Source organism: Pseudophryne corroboree, chromosome 4 (assembly GCF_028390025.1).
Source record: "Pseudophryne corroboree isolate aPseCor3 chromosome 4, aPseCor3.hap2, whole genome shotgun sequence".
Classification (NCBI taxonomy): Eukaryota; Metazoa; Chordata; class Amphibia; order Anura; family Myobatrachidae; genus Pseudophryne; species Pseudophryne corroboree.
Window position 1 is genome coordinate 584,726,264 of NC_086447.1, and position 24,534 is coordinate 584,750,797.

Sequence of the window (24,534 nt, forward strand, 5' to 3'; positions counted from 1 at the left end):
TCGTTAGAACAAATAAAGGATGCATTTCTTTATATGCGTGATGCACAGAGAGATATCTGCACACTGGCATCACGGGTAAGTGCTATGTCCATTTCGGCCAGAAGAGCTTTATGGACACGACAGTGGACAGGCGATGCGTAGAGGAGTTATTTGGGGTCGGTCTATCGGATTTGGTGGCCACGGCTACGGCCGGGAAATCCACCTTTCTACCTCAAGTCACTCCCCAACAGAAAAAGGCACCGACCTTTCAACCGCAGCCTTTTCGTTCCTTTAAAAATAAGAGAGCAAAGGGCTATTCATATCTGCCACGAGGCAGAGGACGAGGGAAGAGACAGCAACAGGCAGCTCCTTCCCAGGAACAGAAGCCCTCCCCGGCTTCTACAAAAGCCTCAGCATGACGCTGGGGCTTCGCAAGCGGACTCGGGGGCGGTAGGCGGTCGTCTCAAGAATTACAGCGCGCAGTGGGCTCACTCGCAGGTAAATCCCTGGATCCTGCAGATAATATCTCAGGGGTACAGGTTGAAATTAGAGACAGAGCCACCTCGCCGTTTCCTGAAGTCTGCTTTACCAACGTCCCCCTCAGAAAGGGAGACGGTTTTGGAAGCCATTCACAAGCTGTATTCTCAGCAGGTGATAGTCAAGGTACCTCTTCTACAACAAGGGAAGGGGTATTATTCCACTCTTTTTGTGGTACCGAAGCCGGATGGCTCGGTAAGGCCTATTCTAAATCTGAAGTCCTTGAACCTGTACATAAAGAAGTTCAAGTTCAAGATGGAGTCACTCAGAGCAGTGATAGCGAACCTGGAAGAAGGGGACTTTATGGTATCCTTGGACATCAAGGATGCGTATCTCCACGTTCCAATTACCCCTCACACCAGGGGTACCTCAGGTTCGTTGTACAAAACTGTCACTATCAGTTTCAGACGCTGCCGTTTGGTTTGTCCACGGCACCTCGGGTCTTTACAAAGGTAATGGCCGAGATAATATTTCTTCTTCGAAGAAAAGGCGTATTAATTATCCCATACTTGGACGATCTCCTAATAAGGGCAAGGTCCAGAGAACAGCTAGAGATGGGTTTAGCACTATCTCGAGAGGTGCTAAAGCAGCACGGATGGATTCTGAATATTCCAAAATCCCAATTAATGCCGACAACTCGTCTGCTGTTCCTGGGGATGATTCTGGACACAGTTCAGAAAAGGTTTTTCTTCCCGAAGAAAAAGCCAAGGAGTTATCTGACCTGGTCAGGAACCTCCTAAAACCAGGAAAGGTGTCTGTACATCAATGCACAAGAGTCCTGGGAAAAAATGGTAGCTTCTTACGAAGCAATCCCTTTCGGCAGATTCCATGCAAAGGGATCTGTTGGACAATTGGTCAGGGTCGCATCTTCAGATGCACCTGCGGATAACCCTGTCGCCGAGGACAAGGGTATCCCTTCTGTGGTGGTTGCAGGAGGCTCATCTATTGGAGGGCCGCAGATTCGGCATGCAGGATTGGATCCTGGTGACCACGGGTGCCAGCCAGAGAGGCTGGGGAGCAGTCACACAGGGAAGAAATTTCCAGGGAGTGTGGTCGAGCCTGAAAAAGTCTCTTCACATAAGCATTCTGGAACTAAGAGCAATCTACAATGCTCTAAGCCAGGCGGAACCTCTGCTTCAAGGAAGACCGGTGTTGATCCAGTCGGACAACATCACGGCAGTCGCCCATGTAAACAGACAGGGCGGCACAAGAAGCAGGAGGGCAATGGCAGAAGCTGCCAGGATCCTTCGCTGGGCGGAGAATCACGTGATAGCACTGTCAGCAGTATTCATCCCGGGCGTGGACAACTGGGAAGCAGACTTCCTCAGCAGACACGACCTTCACCCGGGAGAGTGGAGACTTCATCCAGAAGTTTTCCACATGCTATTAAACCGTTGGGTAAAACCAATGGTGGACATGATGGCGTCTCGCCTCAACAAAACACTGGACAGGTATTGCGCCAGGTCAAGAGATCCGCAGGCAATAGCTGTGGACGCGCTGGTAACACCTTGGGTGTACCAGTCGGTATATGTGTTTCCTCCTCTGCCTCTCATACCAAAGGTATTGAGGATTATACGGCAAAGTGGAGTAAGACTAGTGGCTCCGGATTGGCCAAGAAGGACTTGGTACCCGGAACTTCAAGAGATGGTCACGGACGATCCGTGGCCTCTACTTCTGAGAAGGGACCTGCTTCAGCAGGGTACTTGTCTTTTTCAAGACTTACCGCGGCTGCGTTTGACGGCATGGCGTTTGAATGCCAGATCCTAAAAGGAAAAGGCATTCCAGAAGAAGTCATTCCTACCTTGATAAAGGCAAGGAAGGAAGTCACCGCGAAGCATTATCGCCGTATTTGGCGAAAATGTTGCGTGGTGCGAGCAGCGGAGTGCTCCGATGGAGGAATTTCAACTGGGTCGTTTTCCTACATTTCCTGCAATCAGGATTGTCTATGGGTCTCAAATTGGGATCTATTAAGGTTCAAATTTCGGCCCTATCAATATTCTTCCAAAAAGAATTGGCCTCAGTCCCTGAGGTCCAGATTTTTATCAAAGGAGTACTGCATATACAGCCTCCTGTGGTGCCTAAGGTGGCACCGTGGGATCTAAATGTAGTTTTAGATTTCCTCAAATCAAATTGGTTTGAACCACTAAAGAAGGTGGATTTGAAATATCTCACATGGAAAGTGACTATGTTACTGGCCCTGGCTTCGGCCGGGAGAGTATCTGAACTGGCGGCTTTGTTTTATAAAAGCCCTTATTTAATTTTCCATTCGACATAGGGCAGAGCTGCGGACGCGTCCGCATTTTCTCCCTAAGGTGGTATCAGCGTTTCACCTGAACCAGCCTATTGTAGTGCCTGCGGCTACAGACGACTTGAAGGACTCCAAGTTGTTGGACGTTGTCAGAGCCTTAAAAATATACATTTAAAGGACGGCTGGAGTCAGAAAATCTGACTCGCTGTTTATACTGTATGCACCCAACAAGTTGGGTGCACCTGCTTCTAAGCAGTCGATTGCTCGTTGGATTTGTAACAAAATTCAACTTGTACATTCTGTGGCAGGCCTGCCACAGCCTAAATCTGTTAAGGCCCATTCCGCAAGGAAGGTGGGCTCATCTTGGGCGGCTGCCCGAGGGGTCTCGGCATTACTACTCTGCCGAGCAGCTACGTGGTCAGGGGAGAACACGTTTGTAAATTTTTACAAATTTGATACCCTGGCAAAGGAGGACCTGGAGTTCTCTCATTCGGTGCTGCAGAGTCATCCGCACTCTCCCGCCCGTTTGGGAGCTTTGGTATAATCCCCATGGTCCTTTCAGGAACCCCAGCATCCACTTAGGACGATAGAGAAAATAAGAATTTACTTACCGATAATTCTATTTCTCGGAGTCCGTAGTGGATGCTGGGCGCCCATCCCAAGTGCGGATTATCTGCAATACTTGTACATAGTTATTGTTAACTAATTCGGGTTATTGTTTAGGAAGCCATCTTTCAGAGGCTCCTCTGTTATCATACTGTTAACTGGGTTTACATCACAAGTTGTACGGTGTGATTGGTGTGGCTGGTATGAGTCTTACCCGGGATTCAAAATCCTCCCTTATTGTGTACGCTCGTCCGGGCACAGTACCTAACTGGAGTCTGGAGGAGGGTCATAGGGGGAGGAGCCAGTACACACCACCTGACCTGTAAAAGCTTTACTTTTGTGCCCTGTCTCCTGCGGAGCCGCTATTCCCCATGGTCCTTTCAGGAACCCCAGCATCCACTACGGACTCCGAGAAATAGAATTATCGGTAAGTAAATTCTTATTTTTTTTTTTTTAAAGGGGCAATCACTTACAAGACAAAACCATGGCTTGTAAGTGATTGTTCCTTTAAAAAAGACAGCTGAGATCGGCGATCTCGGGCGGCATTATATCCAGCCCACGGGCTTTTTAGATTGACCAAACCTTCTATATGTTACTTTTTTGTGTGTGTGGAGTTACCTATGTCAAGGGTAATGAAAGGTGAAGCGACCACTTGTTTACTTTCTGTATAATGTACATAAATGTAAATATAATAATGTATGAACTCAGTGTAGTCTTTTGAAGTCCAAATTTTGCAGTGAGCATCAATATGTTTTATGTGAAATCTCTCTCTCTCTCTCTCTCTATATATATATATATATATATATATATATATATATATATATATGTATATATATGTATATATATATATATATATATATATATATATATGTGTGTAATCTCTCTCTATCTTCATTGTGGCAGTAATAACAGTGTTGTCTTTCTCTTGTAGCTAGTGAGAGAGTGCAAAGAAGTGCTGAAAGGTGGCCTGCTGATGAAGCAATACTATCAGTTTATGCTAAGAGAGGTGTTGGATAACTTTCAAAAGCCTGATTGCAACATTGATGCTTTTGAGGAAGACCTGCAAAAAATGTTAATGGTAAGTTTTGGTTTTACATTGTTGGCTGTAAAACATGTGCATGAAGGTGACAATTACTTAGGTTTGTTTTGTAAACCCCTATATAAGTTATACATACAAATTGTAGTAAGACAGTAAATATAAGTGCTGAAATATCTACACATGTCCTCTGCTGCCTTTTGGCCTTTTAGGCCATTATTAGTTGCCTAGGGTCACCCACATGATTATGGTTCCACCTCTGGTTGGAGGCATCTTGATCTCCAAACAGTATATTGAATTAAGGCAACTAACTATATTTTTAATACTTCTGTTTCATCGTGTTACTTCTAGCGAAAATAGTCTCTGCAGAATTTCCATTGTGCAGAGAATTGGCCTTAAGTAGTCTAAAAGATTATCATGGTTGTTTATTGACTTAAACCTAAACATTTGGTGTGTGTGTATGTATACATATATATATATATATATATATATATATATATATATATATATATATATATATAAAATGTGTGTATATATATATATATATATATATATATATATATATATATATATATATATATATATGTGTGTGTGTATATATATATATATATATATATATATATATATATATATATATAATATATATATATAGAACAAAGTTATCCGGCACTCACGCAAAAACAATAAACAAAATGCCAGGGTGCCCTCCTAGTGATAATGCAGACACAGTATCCTTCCCCACCTGTGGCTCAGGTGTTAGCAGCAAATATATATATAATTTTATTTCCATGGAGAGGGCGGCACTCAAAGACTTTGCAAGCGATATAGGTGAAGAAAAACCCCGCAGGGCAACCTTTATTGTGACGTTTCGGGGACTCACCCCTTCCTCAGTCTGAGGAAGGGGTGAGTCCCCAAAACGTCACAATAAAGGTTGCCCTGTGGGGTTTTTCTTCACCTATATCGTTTGCCAAGTCTTTGAGTGCCGCCCTCTCCAAGGAAATGTATACTAACAGAGGTGGTAAGCCCTGAAGGGAAGGCACCGGAGCAGTATTCACGTCAGTCCGGAGTGCCGGGGTCCAGTTTGTGTGTGTATGTATGTATGTATGTATGTGTATGTATACATAAGTTTACATAACCTAGCAGAATTTGTGATTTTCTGGCCATTTATCAGAGAATATGAATGATAACTCACAAACTTTTCTTTCACTCATGGTTAGTGGTTGGGTGAAGCCATTTATTGTCAAACAACTGTGTTTACTCTTTTCAAATCATAATGACAACAGAAACTACCCAAATGACCCTGATCAAAAGTTTACATACCCTGGAGATTTTGGCCATGATAACATGCACACAAGTTGACACAAACTGGTTTGAATGGCTACTACAGGTAACCATCCTCACCTGTGATCTGTTTGCTTGTAATCGGTGTGTGTGTGTATAAAAGGTCAGAGAGTTTCTGGACTCCTGAAAGTACCTTGCATCTTTCATATAAATGTATTCACCAGCCTTGTCAACAGTACAATCACGAAGATCCACAGTTCTTTCCGGACCGTTGCTCCCCTCATAAAAGCCTGAAGTCCTACATGTGGTATTTCTGAAAAGATTGATTGAAGAGAGGGTGCTTAATAGTGCATTAAATATATCTTGCTGCTTGTACCTATTAAAAGACTGTGTGAACCGGTTACCACACAGCTCTCATGTATTTCCCCCGTGCAATCTCCAACACTGCTCCACTCTACTGCTGGGATTCTGTACCTTGTTGTCGCCACTCTGTAACCGCCGAGAGTCAGACCACACCAGTTCCAAGTGCAATGCAGGGATCACCAGGAGTACGATACGTCACAAGGCCCCTCCCTGGTGTAATGCGAGCCATGTTGTTACTAGTCCGCACAGTCCTTTAATTGGTACCAGTAGCAAGATACTATTAATTGGTGTTTGCTAGGTAGAGTATTGAAAATAAAAACGTTTAATGCACTATAGAGTTTTCAGTGACTATAAACCACTGTGCAGCCCCCATAATTGCACCGGTAGTGTACACCAGAGGGCACATTATTTGAAATAAGGCCTAATGTCTCGTGAACCTGTGATCAAGCGACGATGATATCCTGCGTTACAGAAAAATGATATTTTTCCACATGCTAGGGAATGCACATTATGCGCTGTCTCCCTACACTGGCCAAACACATGTTGGAGCCCTTGCTTTATAAAAAGGGAATACCAGACAGTCACTAATACAAGACACAAAAAAGAAAATATTCCACAGATAGGGAGGTCTGAAGTCTAGATCTTCCCCATCTTGTGTCAAATCAAAGAAAAAAGTAATCGCCTTCTATAATGCAGTCTTTCTCTGGACCATGGGTTTGCAGGTTGTCTGGAGGAGTTGGCACATAAACTATACTGTAGCTTTACATTCTAAGCTCCTCCCCCCTGCAACCCCAGAATATCCGTCTTCTTTAGGTGCCTCATGGAGCAGGGTTTTCAGGAGCTGCTGTGCAGCCCTTATAGCTTAATGATTTTTACTTTTTGGTAAGTTTTTCTGCTTTCTTTTTAGTTAGGCACTGTGTGCTGCCTATAGCTGCATGCAGTGTGAGTGCATGTGTCTACTGGGAGCTGTATTCGGCTTGCTGTGCGGCAGCTGCAGTGGGCAAAAGGGTGCGCTCAGCGGGGACCCCCCCCACAGCACTCCAGTCTCAACAGAGACCGCCGGGACCTGGGGACCGTACGTGCGATGGTGCTTGATATCTTTGGTTGTTTCCTCCTTTCAATTGCCCTGGGCAGCAATTAGATTACCTTTTGGCACAAAATGCACATTAATACAGTTTATAAAACTGTATATGTGCAAAAACCCCCGCCATTAATATTATACAAAATGCGGGAGAAGCCCGCCGCTGAGGGGGCGGGGCCTTCTTCCTCAGCACACCAGCGCCATTTTCTCTTCACAGCTCCGCTGGAAGGACGCTCCCCAGGCTCTCCCCTGCAGTATCCATTACAACAAGGGTAAAAAAGAGAGGGGGGGCACATAAATTTAGGCGCAATTGTGATAATAAGCAGCTATTGGGAAAAATCACTCTTTTTAGTGTAAATCCCTGTGTTATATAGCGCTGTGGTGTGTGCTGGCATACTCTCTCTCTGTCTCCCCAAAGGACTTTGTGTTGGGTCCTGTCCTCAGTCAGAGCATTCCCTGTGTGTGTGCGATGTGTCGGTACGGCTGTGTCGACATGTTTGATGAGGAGGGTTACGTGGAGGCGGAGCAGGAGCCGATATGTGTGGTGTCGCCCCCGACGGGGCCGACACCGGAGTGGATGGATATGTGGAAGGTATTAACCGACAGTGTCAACTCCTTACAAAAAAGGTTTGATGACGCAGCAGCCTTGGGACAGCAGGGATCACAGCCCGCGCCTGCCCAGGCGTCTCAGAGGCCATCAGGGGCTCATAAATGCCCGCTAGCTCAGATGGCAGACACAGATGTCGACACGGAGTCCGACTCCAGTGTAGATGAGGATGAGACAAATGTACAGTCCACAAGGGCCATCCGATGCATGATTACTGCAATGAAAAATGTATTGCACATTTCTGACATTAACCCGGTTACCACCAAAAATGGTATTATGTTTGGGGAGAAAAAGCAACCAGTGACTTTTCCCCCATCTGATGAGTAAAATGAATTGTGTGAAGAAGCGTGGTGTTCCCCTGATAAAAAAAAATGGTGATTTCTAAGAGGTTACTGATGGCGTACCCTTTCCCGCCAACGGATAGGTTACGTTGGGAAACATCCCCTAGGGTGGACAAGGCGCTCACACGCTTAGCGAAAAAGGTGGCACTGCCGTCTCAGGATACGACCGCCCTAAAGGAGCCTGCAGATAGAAAGCAGGAGGCTTTCCTGAAGTCTGTGTATACACACTCAGGTACTATACTGAGACCTGCTATTGCTTCAGCATGGATGTGTAGTGCTGCAGCAGCATGGTCTGATACCCTGTCAGACGATATTGATACCCTCGACAGGGATACTATTTTGCTAACCATAGAGCATATAAAGGACGTCGTCTTATATATGAGGGATGCACAGAGGGACATTTGCCGGCTGGCATCTAGAATTAATGCAATGTCCATTTCTGCCAGGAGAGTATTATGGACTCGGCAGTGGACAGGTGATGCTGTTTCTAAAAGGCACATGGAGGTTTTGCCTTATAACGGTGAGGAATTGTTTGGGGACGGTCTCTCGGACCTCGTATCCACAGCAACAGCTGGGAAGTCGACTTTTTTACCTCAAGTTCCCTCACAGCCTAAGAAAGCACCGTATTATCAAGTACAGTCCTTTCGGCCTCAGAAAGGAAAGCGGGTCAGAGGCGCATCCTTTCTGCCCAGAGGCAGGGGTAGAGGAAAAAAGCTGCATCAGGCAGCCAGTTCCCAGGAACAAAAATCCTCCCCTGCTTCCACTAAGTCCACCGCATGACGCTGGGGCTCCACAGGTGGAGCCAGGTGCGGTGGGGGCGCGTCTCCGGAACTTCAGCAACCAGTGGGTTTGCTCACAGGTGGATCTCTGGGTTGTACAAGTTGTATCTCAGGGATACAAGCTGGAGTTCGAGGCGACTCCCCCTCGCCGTTGCCTCAAATCAGCCTTGCCAGCTGCTCCCAGGGAAAGGGAGGTAGTACTGGCGGCTATTCACAAGCTGTACCTCCAGCAGGTGATAATCAAGGTTCCCCTCCTTCAACAGGGACGGGGTTACTATTCCACAATGTTTGTGGTACCGAAACCAGACGGTTCGGTGAGACCTATCCTAAATTTAAAATCCTTGAACACTTTTATATAAGGAAGTTCAAGTTCAAAATGGAATCGCTCAGGGCGGTTATTGCAAGCCTGGAAGAGGGGGATTTTATGGTGTCGCTGGACATCAAGGATGCTTACCTGCATGTCCCCATTTACCCACCTCACCAGGAGTACCTCAGGTTTGTGGTACAGGACTGTCATTACCAATTCCAGATGTTGCCGTTTGGTCTGTCCACGGCACCGAGAGTATTTACCAAGGTAATGGCCGAAATGATGATACTCCTTCGGAAGAAGGGAGTTATAATTATCCCGTACTTGGACTATCTCCTTATAAAGGCGAGGTCCAAGGAGCAGTTGTTAGTCAGCGTAGCACTATCTCGGGAAGTGTTGCAGCAGCACGGCTGGATTCTGAATATCCCAAAGTCGCAGCTGATTCCTGAGACGCGTCTGCTCTTCCTGGGCATGATTCTGGACACAGAACAGAAGAAGGTGTTTCTCCCGGTGGAGAAGGCCCAGGAATTGTCATCTCTGGTCAGGGACCTCCTGAAACCAAAACAGGTGTCAGTGCATCACTGCACGCGAGTCCTGGGAAAGATGGTGGCTTCTTACGAAGCAATTCCCTTCGGCAGGTTCCATGCAAGGATCTTTCAGTGGGATCTGTTAGACAAATGGTCCGGATCGCATCTTCAGATGCATCGGTTGATCACCTGTCCCCGAGGGCCAGGGTGTCTCTGCTGTGGTGGCTGCAGAGTGCTCATCTTCTCGAGGGCCGCAGATTCGGCAAACAGGACTGGGTCCTGGTGACCACGTACGCAAGCCTCCGAGGATGGGGGGCAGTCACTCAGGGAAGGAACTTCCAAGGACAGTGGTCAAGTCAGGAGACTTCACTACACATAAATATACTGGAACTAAGGGCCATTTACAACGCCCTGAGCCAAGCAGAGCCCCTGCTTCAAAACCAACCAGTGCTGATTCAATCAGACAACATCACGGCGGTCGCCCATGTAAACCGCCAGGGCGGCACAAGAAGCAGGATGGCGATGGCAGAAGCCACAAGGATTCTCCGATGGGCGGAAAATCACGTGCTAGCAGTGTTCATTCCGGGAGTGGACAACTGGGAAGCAGACTTCCTCAGCAGGCACGACCTCCACCTGGGAGAGTGGGGACTTCATCCAGAAGTCTACAAGCAGATTGTAAACCGTTGGGAACGGCCACAGGTGGACATGATGGCGTCCCGCCTCAACAAAAAGCTAAAAAAATATTGCGCCAGGTCAAGAGACCCTCAGGCGATAGCTGTGGACGCACTAGTGACACCGTGGGTGTACCAGTCGGTTTATGTGTTCCCTCCTCTTCCTCTCATACCCAAGGTACTGAGGATAGTAAGAAAGAGAGGAGTAAGGACTATACTCATTGCTCCGGATTGGCCAAGAAGAACTTGGTACCCAGAACTACAAGAAATGATCTCAGAGGACCCATGGCCTCTGCCTCTCAGACAGGACCTGTTACAGCAGGGGCCCTGTCTGTTCCAAGACTTACCGCGGCTGCGTTTGACGGCATGGCGGTAGAACGCCGGATCCTAACGGAAAAGGGCATTCCAGCTAAAGTGATTCCTACGCTGATAAAGGCTAGGAAAGACGTGACAGCACAACATTATCACCGTTTATGGCGAAAATATGTTGCTTGGTGTGAGGCCAGGAAGGCCCCTACAGAGGAATTCCAGCTTGGTCGATTCCTGCACTTCCTACAGTCAGGAGTGACTTTGGGCCTAAAATTGGGATCCATAAAGGTCCAGAATTTCGGCTCTATCTATTTTCTTTCAAAAAGAACTGGCTTCACTGCCTGAAGTTCAGATGTTTGTTAAGGGAGTGCTGCATATTCAGCCCCCTTTTGTGCCTCCAGTGGCACCTTGGGATCTTAACGTTGTGTTGGATTTCCTGAAATCCCACTGGTTTGAGCCACTTAAGACCGTGGAGCTAAAATATCTCACGTGGAAAGTGGTCATGCTATTGGCCTTAGCTTCGGCTAAGCGTGTGTCAGAATTGGCGGCTTTGTCGTGTAAAAGCCCTTATCTGATCTTCCATATGGACAGGGCAGAATTGAGGACTCGTCCCCAATTTCTCCCTAAGGTGGTATCAGCGTTTCATTTGAACCAACCTATTGTGGTGCCTGCGGCTACTCAGGACTTGGAGGACTCCAAGTTACTAGATGTAGTCAGGGCTTTGAAAATCTATGTAGCCAGGACGGCTGGAGTCAGGAAAACTGACTCGCTGTTTATCCTGCATGCGCCCAACAAGCTGGGTGCTCCTGCTTCAAAGCAAACTATTGCGCGCTGGATCTGTATCACGATTCAGCAAGCTCATTCTGCGGCAGGATTGCCGCATCCTAAATCAGTAAAAGCCCATTCCACAAGGAAGGTGGGCTCTTCTTGGGCGGCTGCCCGAGGGGTCTCGGCTTTACAGCTTTGCCGAGCTGCTACTTGGTCGGGTTCAAACACATTTGCTAAGTTCTACAAGTTTGATACCCTGGCTGAGGAGGACCTTGCCTTTGCTCATTCGGTGCTGTAGAGTCATCCGCACTCTCCCGCCCGTTTGGGAGCTGTGGTATAATCCCCATAGTCCTTACGGAGTTCCCAGCATCCACTAGGACGTCAGAGAAAATAAGAATTTACTCACCGGTAATTCTATTTCTCGTAGTCCGTAGTGGATGCTGGGCGCCCGTCCCAAGTGCGGACTTTCTGCAATATATGTATATAGTTATTGCTTAACTAAAGGGTTATTGTTATGAGCCATCCGTTGAATGAGGCTCAGTTATTGTTCATACTGTTAACTGGGTATGGTTATCACAAGTTGTACAGTGTGATTGGTGTGGCTGGTATGAGTCTTACCCTGGATTCCAAATCCTTTCCTTGTAATGTCAGCTCTTCCGGGCACAGTTTCCTTAACTGAGGTCTGGAGGAGGGGCATAGAGGGAGGAGCCAGTGCACACCAGATAGTACCTAATCTTTCTTTTAGAGTGCCCAGTCTCCTTCGGAGCCCGTCTATTCCCCATGGTCCTTACGGAGTTCCCAGCATCCACTACGGACTACGAGAAATAGAATTACCGGTGAGTAATTTCTTATTTTTACTTCATGGTTTTAACGGCACCTGGCCTGCACAGTTTACATGCTTCAACATCGCTTCTGTTTCCTAACTTAAAGATATCTCGCTTTTTGCCTACTGTCTCCACTTCCTGAACTTTAACATCAGCGGGCTCTTACTGCCTAGTCCATCGGTCTTGTTGGGCAAATATTTGTTGCACATGATTGTCTTCTTTTTGGTGACTGTTTTATACCCCATGTTCCCTTAATGGCTATTTCAGTGGGTAATACTCCTAAGCTGATCGTGCCGCTCAACATTTGTGTTTTGTTTTTTAAGTTCAGACTGACTTTACTTGTGGTCATTGTGACTACTGTCGCAAGGTTTTTAAACATGGAGGGCTGTTACACTGCATATTCAGCACCAACAGCAGATTCTGATATGAAAACATGCACATATTGCAGATTCAATTTGACATGAATTAAGTTGCAAGACTGTTTACCTCTTCAAAGAACTGTTTCAGCAACTTTTGTGGTATTCCATTAGAAAAATGTAGTAGTGTTAATGTTGCTTTCACACCAGAGAAATTGCAGCTTTTAGTTTGCACCTCCAGAATTATGTGAACTGTGCAGCAAATATGGTATACCCCTCTTAATAATAAAGTATTTTCAAATGTGTTTAAATGGTGAAATAATGTCCTTAGTTTAAATTAATTTAAATAGGCTTTCCATAATATGCCTTTTAGGGTTCCCAACAGAACAGGGGCTGGTAGAGCTTCTCTGCATGGGTGCTTCTGACAAGGGAGCATAGTCAGTCGTGGTTTGGGGTTATGGTCGTTAGGTCGACATGGCTGCTAGGTCGACATGTACTAGATCGACAGGCCAAAAGGTTGACATGAGTTTTTTTTTTTTTTAAACTCATCTTTTTAATTTTTTCATACTTAACGATTGGAACTGTAATCTGTGCTGAGCGAAGCAGCTTGCCCGAAGCATGGTGAGCGAAGTGAGGGGACAGGGTACACTAATTTAGATTCCCTGTCACTTTGCGAAGAGACAGACACCAAAAACAGTCAAAAACCTCATGTCGACCTTTTGACCTGCCGACCTAGTACATGTCGACCTAATGAATGTCGACTTAATGGCAATGTCGACCTTCAGTGGTCGACCTAATGAGTGTCGACTACCCGTGGAGTGGGTGCAGCCTTGTTGGCATCACTCATGGGGGAGTGCCCAGCTGCCCCCAAACTCTGTACTCGGTGTGAATAGATGCCATGTGCATACACATGGCATATGTTCCGATTGGAAACAGCAACTTTTCCCACCTGTGGGACACAGTGGGTGGGATGGCTCTAGGTAGGCTGTTTAAGCAGGGCGCCGTGATTAGGGCATGGCACATTTTGCCACTTTAAAATCGGGCAGGGCGCGGTGTTATGCTAAAACAGCCTAATGTGAACACTACCCTGTAATCCGTGATGGCTAGGATTTACACAGGTTCTGTGGCTGATTAAAACCAGGTGAAATGCAAGCTTGAATATTGGCCTGCTACAGAACCTGTGTAAATCATAGGTGCCCTGGAGTAAAGGGATATTCTGGCGATCCTAGATTTAAATGATGCGGAACATATTTGTCGTGTTGTAAGGATAGATCAGGGAATTTTGAAGTTGCAGATGGTTGTTGCAAGTAGGTTTCCCATTTGTTTCCTATTTTTATATATGCTTGCAAAACACATTACACATTAAAATGTATCCCAAAATACAGCATTCTACCCATACATTAAAAGGGGTAGAAGAGTTGATAAAGTCACAGTAGTCCATTTGTGTTTTTGTCTGTGTCAGACCTGGATAATCCTGGGCAATCGCAGGTGTAATAAACTCAATGTATTTTACGTAAAAATCTATCACTATCTCAAATTGATTAGTAGTTCTACTATTGACTCAATTCTCCATCTCCTGTCATTGGCTGTGGTTCAAATTGCAAATGTCGGGCAGACCAATGCATCTATGAGTGTGTAAAAGTAAAAAAAAAAAAAAAAAAAAGGAAAAAGTGGGGGGGAGGGGCAGGAGACTATGGGAGTCATTCCGAGTTGATCGCTCGCTAGCTGTTTTTAGTAGCCGTGCAAACGCTATGCCGCCTCCCACTGGGAGTGTATTTTAGCTTAGCAGAAGTGCGAACGAAAAGATCGCACAGCGGCTACAAAATAATTTTGTGCAGTTTCAGAGTTGCTTCAGACCTACTCAGCGCTTGCGATCACTTCAGACTATTCAGTTCCTGTTTTGACGTCACGAACACGCCCTGCGTTCGCCCAGCCACGCCTGCGTTTTTTTCGAACACTCCCTGAAAACGGTCAGTTGACACCCAGAAAGGCCCACTTCCTGTCAATCACTCTGCGGCCAGCAGTGCGACTGAAAAGCTTCGCTAGACCTTGTGTGAAACTACATAGTTCGTTGTGAAAGTACGTCGCATATGCATGCGCAGAAGTGCCTTTTTTTGCCTCATCGCTGCGCAGCGAACATTTTCAGCTAGCGATCAACTCGGAATGACCCCTAATGTTCTTTCAGGGTTGGTAAATGACAAAATGATATTTATAGGGCCAGGTAACAGATTTGTTTTCGGTTTGTGCACACTAATAATAGCTTATACTAGAAAATGTCTTTTACTTTCCCCTGATTTGTCTTGGGAATGGGTCCGATCAAAAGCCTGCCCTGTGTACTTACAGCAGTCTGTGCCCTATTGTCTCAGCCTGCTCCATGTCCGCTTGCTCTTGCCATCACTTCCTGAGAGATGGCACGTAATACAATCACCATGCTAGCCCACTTTGCTAATTGGCTTAGTACCCAAATTGACAGATCAGGATGTGGTTAGCATCCCGACGGTCTGGATGCCGGCCGTCAGGTAACATACGCCGGAATCCCACACCACTCCGCCGGAACATCCACATCCCCAAGCTAAGTATTGGGGTGCCGGTTAAGGTTAGGGCTCGGTTTGGGGCGATAGAGTTAAGCACTACAGGGGGGTTTAGTCGTAGTCGCCACCCCCACTATCTTAGCCCTAGCCGCCATTCCAGGTGGGTTGGGAGTTGGGATAAGGGGCAGGGGAGAGGTAAATGGATTACCCTGTCGGCGTTCTAAACGTTGGGATACCATGGTCAATCATGTGACCGCTGGCATTTAGTATCACATTATAATGTCGATTATTTTACAGGAAAGAAAGCTATAACTTATACACACTTAGAATACACTTTACCATGGAGCCGCTGCGGCCGCTAAACTTAGTACACACGCTACGTACTTTATATGCTGTTTGCGTACGGAGTCCCGTATCACTGTACGGACTTAGCATACAAACGCAGCGCTGGGGGTACAAAGTACACACAGCGCGCACACACCCAGAGATACACTTTAAACCTTTACAGTAATGCAATGCAATGATAAAACACTTTAAACCTTAGCAGGGCAATGAAGACACGACACCAATTGTGATTTAACCGCTGGGTTCCGACACCACAGTGGATTATTGCTGAAAGGGGGTTACAATACAAATAATACAATACAATATAACAGAGTAAATGGCTACATTCAATGGTACATACTTGAGTAGATTCGCTTGCGCTTCCCGGCCCGGTCCTTGGTCATCAAATAGATTACTTTGTGAGTCTTGTGTCTCACCAGGCCAGAAGCAGGCTCTCTTTATACACTTCTTCCAAAAGCAATACAATAGATACTGTAATCCCTTTGTCCATTGGACACAGGAATGCACTTTTACAGTACAGGAGAGGTCAGAGGTCGGTTTGAATAGGTAGGCGATGTCTTTCCCAACTGCTCTTGTGGGAGGTCTACTCTGGATTCCCGCCGCATACATAATGTACAGTAAATACAGTTTATATCTATATTCTGCTTCTGCTCATAACTATCCGCTGGAACATGCGATCTTCCTCAAACCAACACCGGAATGATACCCTTAAAATACCCTACAGCTGGATACCAAACACCACCTTATGACCTTGTTCTGTCCCCTCCAATTCTGTAAAGGCGAATCCCTTTGTTCTGAAACCATTTAAACTGTTGTTTATTTCATATGTGGTGCAGGGGGACTATGTGTACATTGTGCACTATTTGGATTAAATATGTAATGTGTTTTGATAGCTCTCCATGCGTTCACAAACTCTACCGTAAATACCCATACCACGCGCTGATGCGCAGGACCGCGGGAGCGACCATACGCAAATTGCGGATATGTGCACGCACGGCAGAACAAGTACACGCGCAGAGGCCATGTGTGTGTGGTTTGTACGTGATGTGTGTACTGCAATATTTTTTGACTTTGACACACACCAGATCATATATGCACTTATTCCCCTCTAAATATGTCTCAACTTGATTGCATTCTAAGAAATTAATAATTAAATGACATGAAGTGTCTAATATAATCTTGTATGATGGCTATAAGTTATTTCAGTTTTTATTATGGTGGCATCAAGAGCATTTGATGATAACCTGCCTTGGGTGAGAGTGGATATGTTTTTTTTCTCCTACAAATCACACAAGTCATTGTCAGCATTGTTTTTAGAAGATTATTCAGACAGATGAAGTCTATTTTTAAATGTAGCAACTCCCGTAATGGTGCCTGGTCTTTTAAGAACTTTTGAGTCAGCGTTTCATATCAAGTAATCTTGAGTAACTCGTTAGGCAACAAGTCTGGTACAGTAAGCATTTGTTTTAAAATGTTGATTTAACCAATTTGAAAATTGTGTTTGTGAATCAAAAAAGTAATTTTATTGTTTTGTTCTTAGTTTGTGTAAAAATTGTTTGAAACTGGCTCAATTACTGTTTTTAGTTTTGCCTTTGATGCTACAAAGCGTATAATACAATATGTAATTCCTAATGACACTGATCCTCTATCTCTATACATCAACCTATAATTTTAGATAATATTATTATATGCTCTTTGAGGGAACGCCTAGATTTACCCCAATGCACACAAGCATTTAATCATATTTCATTCTATGTTTCCAGTAACAAGGAGTAGTAAGCATTTCTTTGAGATGAGAACATTTTCTTATGTAATGTAAATGTAAGGTTTAATATATCCTTGTACCAACAACATTCTAAAAACCGACTAGTTTGTTTTTAGAAATCTTTGTAGTGGCTTGTTGCATGGCTCTTTTCATACTTCTGTAGTATATTTCTTTTAAGCTGTGGTCGCAGACCTTGAACTCCACTGGAAAAGCGAATTGTTGATTCTTTTGAGAATGGGCCTGCAGTACACACAAGCATGTACTCCGATTGCTTGGATGACCATTGATGCAGAGCAGCAGGCCTTTGCTGAATCCTGCTCCGATGTAGTGTGGGTGTTTTGGGTTTAATAATATCCATCACAAAAAGTCTTTCTCCATCATTCCAACAGAGCACATTACCTCCATTATCCTAGACTATTTCAACATCCCTATCGATATCCCCGTCACAATCCCCTGCCTCTAAACTCCTTAACCTCACCTCTTCACTTGGTCTCTCCCAGTGGACCTCACGGAATCTGGTCTTCACTCACCTTTTGTGATATTTCTGATTTCTGCAGCTGGTTACATTGGATACCACAGGTAATACACCGGGGTGTAGAGTTGGAACTTGATCCAAGGTACCAACAGGCTAAAGCTTTGACTGTTCCCAGGATGCACTGCACCACCTCCTCTATAACCCCGCCTCCGGGCACTGGAGCTCAGTTTGTAAGTTGGTGCCTGCAGAACAGGTCACTAACAGGGGGAGGGGGGGCTGCGCTAGGCAGTCCTGGAAAGAGCTTTTTGAGAAGATTAAAGGGCAGCAGCACTGTTTGTCATTCTGACTTTCTGTGCTGTGGCTCCATCACCTTCCCAGCAGTGCTGCATACTCCCGCGGCTGGGTTCCCGGGTACTTGCAGCGGAGGCGCATTGGTCTTCAGGCACACCACCGCTGACGCTCTCCGGGATTGCGTGGCTGCACATCAGGGAGGAGGTAAGAGGGTCCCCCAGGTGGGACTCGCCTGTAAATCGCGGTCCCAGGAGACTGACCGCGCCGCTGGCGTGGACACTGTAATGCACAGGCACCCCACTATATCCACCAGGGAGGGAGCACGGGTTGGATTTACTAAAATCCGTTTTACTTTCCGAAGCCAAAGTGGTCCTTCCGGACTATACTCAACCTAAAAGCATTGAACAAATTTGTGGGAGTGTCCAAATTCCGTATGGAAACTCTGCGCTCTATTGTACTTGCCATGGAACCCGATGACTATATGGTATCCCTGGACATACAGGATGCTTACCTGCATATACCTATTGCCGTCTCGCATCAATAATATCTGCGGTTTGCTATTGGCAACCTCCATTATCAGTTCCAGGCTCTGTCATTTAAACTGGCCACGGCCCCTCTGATCTTCACCAAGGTCATGGCCGTGATGGCGGCCCTTCTCCGCCGTCAGGGAATCAGGATCCTGCCGTATCTGGATGACTTGCTGATCCTGGCGAACTCCAAAGATGATGTTCTCAGTCATCTGGAACGGACGGTCCAATTCAAACAAGCCCACGGGTGGCTCATTAACTGGAAAAAGTCCTCGCTGGTCCCTGCTTGGAACATGGTGCACCTGGGGGCACTGCTGGACACACACAGCCAGAGATTGTTTCTCTCTCCAGAGAAAGTCCTGAAACTTCAGGACAGGTTCAGATACTTCCTCTCTTGCCCAAGAGTGTCGATACACTCGGTGATGCAAGTACTAGGCCTCATGGTGTCGGCTTTCGACAAGGTAGAGTACGCTCCATTTCATTCCCGCCCTCTGCAGAGGTTAATCCTTTCCAAGTGGGACGGCCTGCCCCATCGGATCAGGTCTCAAATGATCTCTTTGACTCTGGAGGTTCGTCTGTCACTGAGCTGGTGGCTACAGGACCAACAGTTGAGCAGGGGCCGTCCCTTCTGGATCTTCAACTGGGTACTCCTGACAATGGACGCCAGTCTGCGGGGTTGGGGCGCGGTGTTGGCGCAACACCCTCTCCAGGGTCGGTGGACCAGGGAGGAATCTCTCCTCCCAATAAACATCTTCTGGAATTGCGGGCAGATTTCAATGCGTTGACGCTTGCCCTACCTCTGGTAAAGAACAGTCCTGTTCAAATACAATCGGACAATGCCACTACGGTGGCGTACATAAATCATCAAGGCGGCACTCAAAGCCGCATGGCAATGCTGGAAGTATCAAAAATCCTCCGTTGGGCGGAACATCATCTGCCAGCAATGTCGGCAGCGTTCATTCCGAGAGTCCTCAACTGGGAAGCGGATATCCTCAGTCATCAGGACTTTCACGCCAGATAGTGAAGTCTTCTTCATCCGGAAGTCTTTCAACTTCTAGTGGACAAGTAGGGCCTACCAGTTGTAGACCTGACGGCGTCTCAACGCTATCACAAGGTACCGGTCTTCGGATCAAGGACAAGGGATCCTCAGGCAGCGTTCGTGGACGCACTGGCAAATCCATGGAACTTTCGGCTGCCATACGTGTTCCCTCCAGTGTCTCTCCTGCCCAAGGTACTACGGAAGTTCAAGAAAGAGGAATACTACTTCTAGTCGTTCCAGCGTGTCCCAGACGGCATTGGTTCTCAGACCTGCAATGTCTATCGATAGAGCGTCCTCTTCTACTTCCTCAATGCCCAGACCTCCTCATTCAGGGCCCTTGTGTCTACCCAGACCTAACCAAACTGGCTTTGATGGCGTGGCTCTTGAAGCTTCACTCCTGAGTGCCAAGGGATTCTCTGAGGCGGTAATTCAAACTATGTTGAATGCGCGCAAACCGGCTTCTACACAGATTTATTACAGGGTCTGGAACTCTTACTTCACATGGTGTGCTGCTAAGAATTATGATGCCTATTCGTTCAGAACTTCCAGGCTTTTGGCTTTTCTGCAACCAGGCCTAGATTTAGGCCTTCGTCTGGCCTCCCTCAAGGTTCATATATCTGCCTTGTCGGTGTGGTTTCAGAGAAAAATTGTCTATTCCTGATGATTCCATACTTAAGGTGTTTTACGGATTCACCCTCCCTATGTCCCTCCTTTGGCTGCATGGGATCTGTCTGTTGTCTTAAATGCCCTACAAGAGTCTCCATTTGAATCTCTTGAGTCTGTGGACCTTAAATGCCTTACGCTTAAGGTCGTGTTTCTGCTGGCTATTGCCTCTGCTAGGAGGGTGTCGGACTTAGGCGCTTTGTCCTGTCGTCCACCCTTTTTGATTTTTCACCGTGACCGGGCAGTTCTTCAAATTCGCACCAGTGGTATCTTCTTTCAATCTTAACCAAGAGATTGTGGTTCTGGCTTTTATCTCTTCGTTCTTTGGAAGGCAAACCAGGTCTTTGGATGCGGTACGGGCTCTCCGTATCTACGTGGAGAGGACTGCCTCTATCCGGAGGTCAGATACCCTTTTTGTACTTTTTGGTTTTCACAAACGTGGCTGGCCTGTGAATAAGCAAACCTTGGACAGATGGATTAGAATGGTGATTGCACAAGCTTATGCGCAGGCTGGACCCCCAGCTCATGCTGCTATCAAAGCCCATTCTACTCGGTTTGTTGGACCTTTTTGGGTGGCCAGCCATGGCGCGTCCATTGAACAATTGTGCAAGGATGCTTCGTGGTCCTCCGTGAACACGTTCATTAGGTTCTATGCCTTTGATACGTCTACCTCCCAGGATGCTGGCTTTGGACGCCGGGTTCTTGTGCCCGCTACGGTGCGTCACCTCCCATGAGGAACTGCTTTAGGACATCCCCGATGTATTCCTTGTGGAATCCCAGTGTACCAACGCTGCAGAAAAGGAGATTTATCGTAGACTTACCATAGTTACATCTCTTTCTGCGAGGTACACTGGATTTCACAGGGCGCCCACCCTGACGCACTTAGCTTCTTTGGGTTTGTATGGCATTATCCACTGGTCCCTTCTCCTGTCGTGAGAATGTGGTTCTATGTGACTAACATCTGCCATCTCTTTTAGCTGCTACTGCATTGGACTGGTTAACGAAACTGAGTTCCAGTGCCCGGAGGCGGGGTTATAGAGGAGGAGGTGCAGTGCATCCTGGGAACAGTCAAAGCTTTAGCCCAGGCATTCCCAACCACGGTCCTCAAGGCACACCAACAGTGCAGGTTTTAGTGATATCCAGGCTGCAGCACAGATGGTTAAATCAAAATAACTGAGCTACTAATTAAGTCACCTGTACTGCAGCCTGGATATCACTAAAACCTGCACTGTTAGTGTGCCTTGAGGACCGTGGTTGGGAAAGCCTGCTTTAGCCTGTTGGTGCCTCGGATCAAGATCCAACTCTACACCCCAATGTTATTCCCTGTGGAATCCAGTGTACCTCGCAGAAAGAGATTTAACTATTTGAAGTCTACCATAAATCTCCTTTTTTCTAACTCCCTATTTCCCCTCTCTGACCACCACCTGCTCTCCTTTAACCTATCCATCTCTACCTCCTAAGGCGACCATCACTAATACCCCTTTCACATCGCACAAATAACCCGGTATCGACACGGCATATTGCCGTGTCGAAACGGGTCAGTGTGCGATGTGAAAGCGCCTTTGCCGAATTAGCGGGTCGCCTGATCCGGTAATTCAACCCGGTTAAAAAGAAGGGTTATTACCGGGTTGAATACCGGGTCAGGTGCAGTGTGACTGGGAGCCGTTTCGATGCGACACGGCTCCCATTCACAGCATAGGGAGAGGCGGCGCAGGAGATGAGCTCATCTCCCAGCGCCGCCTCCACCCTCGCCCCTGCTGCTGCTGCGCCCCCCGCTGCTATGGCAATCGACCCGGTATATTGCCGGGTCGGAAAGCCAGCAGAGGAGAGCAAATGCTGGATCCCACCCGGTAAGGACACGTTTCTCTTACCGGGTAGGATCCGGCATTTGCGATCTGAAAGCAGCATAAGCGTAACGTTGAGGCTATAGACACCACATTCCTTTTACTCACTTCTCTCTCCTATTCTCTGTCTCATGCCCTGAACAAGCCACTTCCATTTACAATCAATTTCTTTCTATATTTGTGGAATATTTTAGCACTTTATGAAACATTTTGTATTTAAAATTACTAGTGTGCATTAACATCCACTGGTTGTTTATAAAACCTGTGGAAAGTAACCAGACATTTGTAAATAAAGGTGACCTGGCTCTTACAAGGCATGTGAATGTTCCTTTTTATGTTGAGATCAAAAAAAGCAAAAGCTCTATGACATTCATTTAGTACTTGGCTTACATCAGCTGTGAGTGACTTCCTGCTGAGGAAATAATTAGAACACATTACATTCTTACATACCTCAGATTAGTTACAGGTGTCTTTTTTTTTTTTTTCTTCTGTACTTCATATTACTTACATACTGTACATTTTCTTTTACAAAGTTCATCATATTATAAGTATTATGGCTGCTAATGAATGTACACTTTGTGAAAACTCTATTCTGTAAGTTTGGACTGTTATTGTGGTGATGTGCACATTGCCTTGTTGGGTGTGGTTCATCAAATCGACAGTGTCTAGGTTGACAATGTTTAGGTCGACCACTATAGGTCGACAGTCACTAGGTCGACATGGATGGAAGGTCGACAGGGTTTCTAGGTCGATATGTGCTAGGTCGACATGAGGATTATTATTTTTTTTTGGTGACGCTTTCTTCGTAGAGTGACCGGGATCCCAAATTAGTGCACCGCGTCCCCTCGCATGGCTCGCTTCACTCGCAATGCTTCGGGCATGGTGCCTTCGCTCCGCTACTGTTTCGCTTGGCACACTTTACCGTTCCAATCGTAGTCCAGGTGGATCGTTAAGTATGTAAAAATTCAAAAAAAGAAAAAAAATGTGAAAAACTCATGCCGACCTTTAGACCTGTCGACCTAGCACATGTCGACCTAGAAACCCTGTCGACCTTCCATCCATGTCGACCTAGTGACTGTCGACCTATAGTGGTCGACCTAAACATTGTCGACCTAGACACTGTCGATCTTCAGACCGGATCCCGCCTTGTTCCCTAATAAATCTAAAAATTTTGTTTATTGGGAAAAATGTAGACTAGTAAGACTTCAGCCTACATTAAATGGTGTTTCTGTTAACATGCTGAAAGTGGTTACACTTGTCACACAAGCTGTTTATAATAACTTATGTCAGAACAAGTCTGTACACACTTGTGTCTTGTGGCTTCCCAGAGGTACAGTCTGTTATATGGCCCTATTTGGCTCTAGATGACAAATGCATAGTTATAACGTATAACTGGGCCATCATATGAAATTTATGAACTGATGCAACTACCTAGTCTGAATATACATTTAGCTATTGGCTAGTGGTTTTTTTTTTGCCAGTTTGCTAGTGTTGTTTGTGTATCCGACATGCTTTCTACCCACCCCATCAGAGTATACCCCCATTTCCAGTTGCATATTTGATGTCTGGTCACTCTGATCTGTTCAAGTGGAGTATTAGGGGTTGGGTAACCTGTGTGTTATCCTGAGTTAGCCACCTACAGCATGTGCACTGAAGACCTAAATATGTGTGTAAAACAAGATGGGAACTTAGTGTGTTTTTAAATTCATTATTATGTACTAAACCCTAAACAAAGTGTGACAATCATATGCTGTCTTTTTCAAATGATAGGTGTACTTTGACTACATGCGTAGCTGGATCCATATGTTACAGCAGTTACCTCAAGCTTCCCACAGCCTGAAAAACCTTCTAGAGGAAGAATGGAATTTTACCAAAGAAATTACTCCGTACATACGAGGAGGAGAAGCTCAGGCTGGGACACTTTTCTGGTAAGACAATACTGTTTACTTGTTTTATAGCATTAATTATGTCAGTATAATTATCTTTCCCTATCTTGAATTACAATGTTCCATACAATGATAATCTGTAATGCAGTTTTTTGAGATTATGTCCTTAAAAGGAACTTTGCCGTATGGTGAACAGTACAAAGATTAATATGCCCTATTGTCCAGTGAAAAATTACAGAGCAGTTTTATTAACAAAAAAGCATTAGTGATTTTCATTATAATTTGTTGATTTGTAAGATGCCCCAGTGCTTCACATCATTGGATAGTGGGGAAGGCAGGATATACATAAAACTGGGACGTAGAAGGTAGCAAGAGTAAATTTGGAAATGACAACAGAGTAAAGAGGGCACTGCTGATGTGTGTTTGTGACAGATTAAGGGGTATATTCAATTGAAGTCTGATCCATTCCGACATTCATTTGTCGGAATGGATCCGACCTGGGCTATTCAAATGACATCTCAATTCAACTTTTAAAAAAAGTCTCCCTG

At 45.8% G+C, this 24,534-nt stretch overlaps 1 protein-coding gene across 7 annotated transcripts in view; it reads left to right on the forward strand.

The window, feature by feature from the left end:
• The window catches only part of MAP3K4 (mitogen-activated protein kinase kinase kinase 4), a 219,894-nt gene that overhangs the window by 19,876 nt on the left and 175,484 nt on the right, over positions 1–24,534 (forward strand). For all 7 annotated transcript variants that reach the window (XM_063917525.1, XM_063917526.1, XM_063917523.1 and 4 more), the window contains 2 exons: positions 4,302–4,448; positions 23,871–24,028. In XM_063917525.1, the coding sequence (XP_063773595.1) occupies positions 4,302–4,448; positions 23,871–24,028 (305 nt within the window). The remainder of the gene's footprint in view (positions 1–4,301; positions 4,449–23,870; positions 24,029–24,534) is intronic.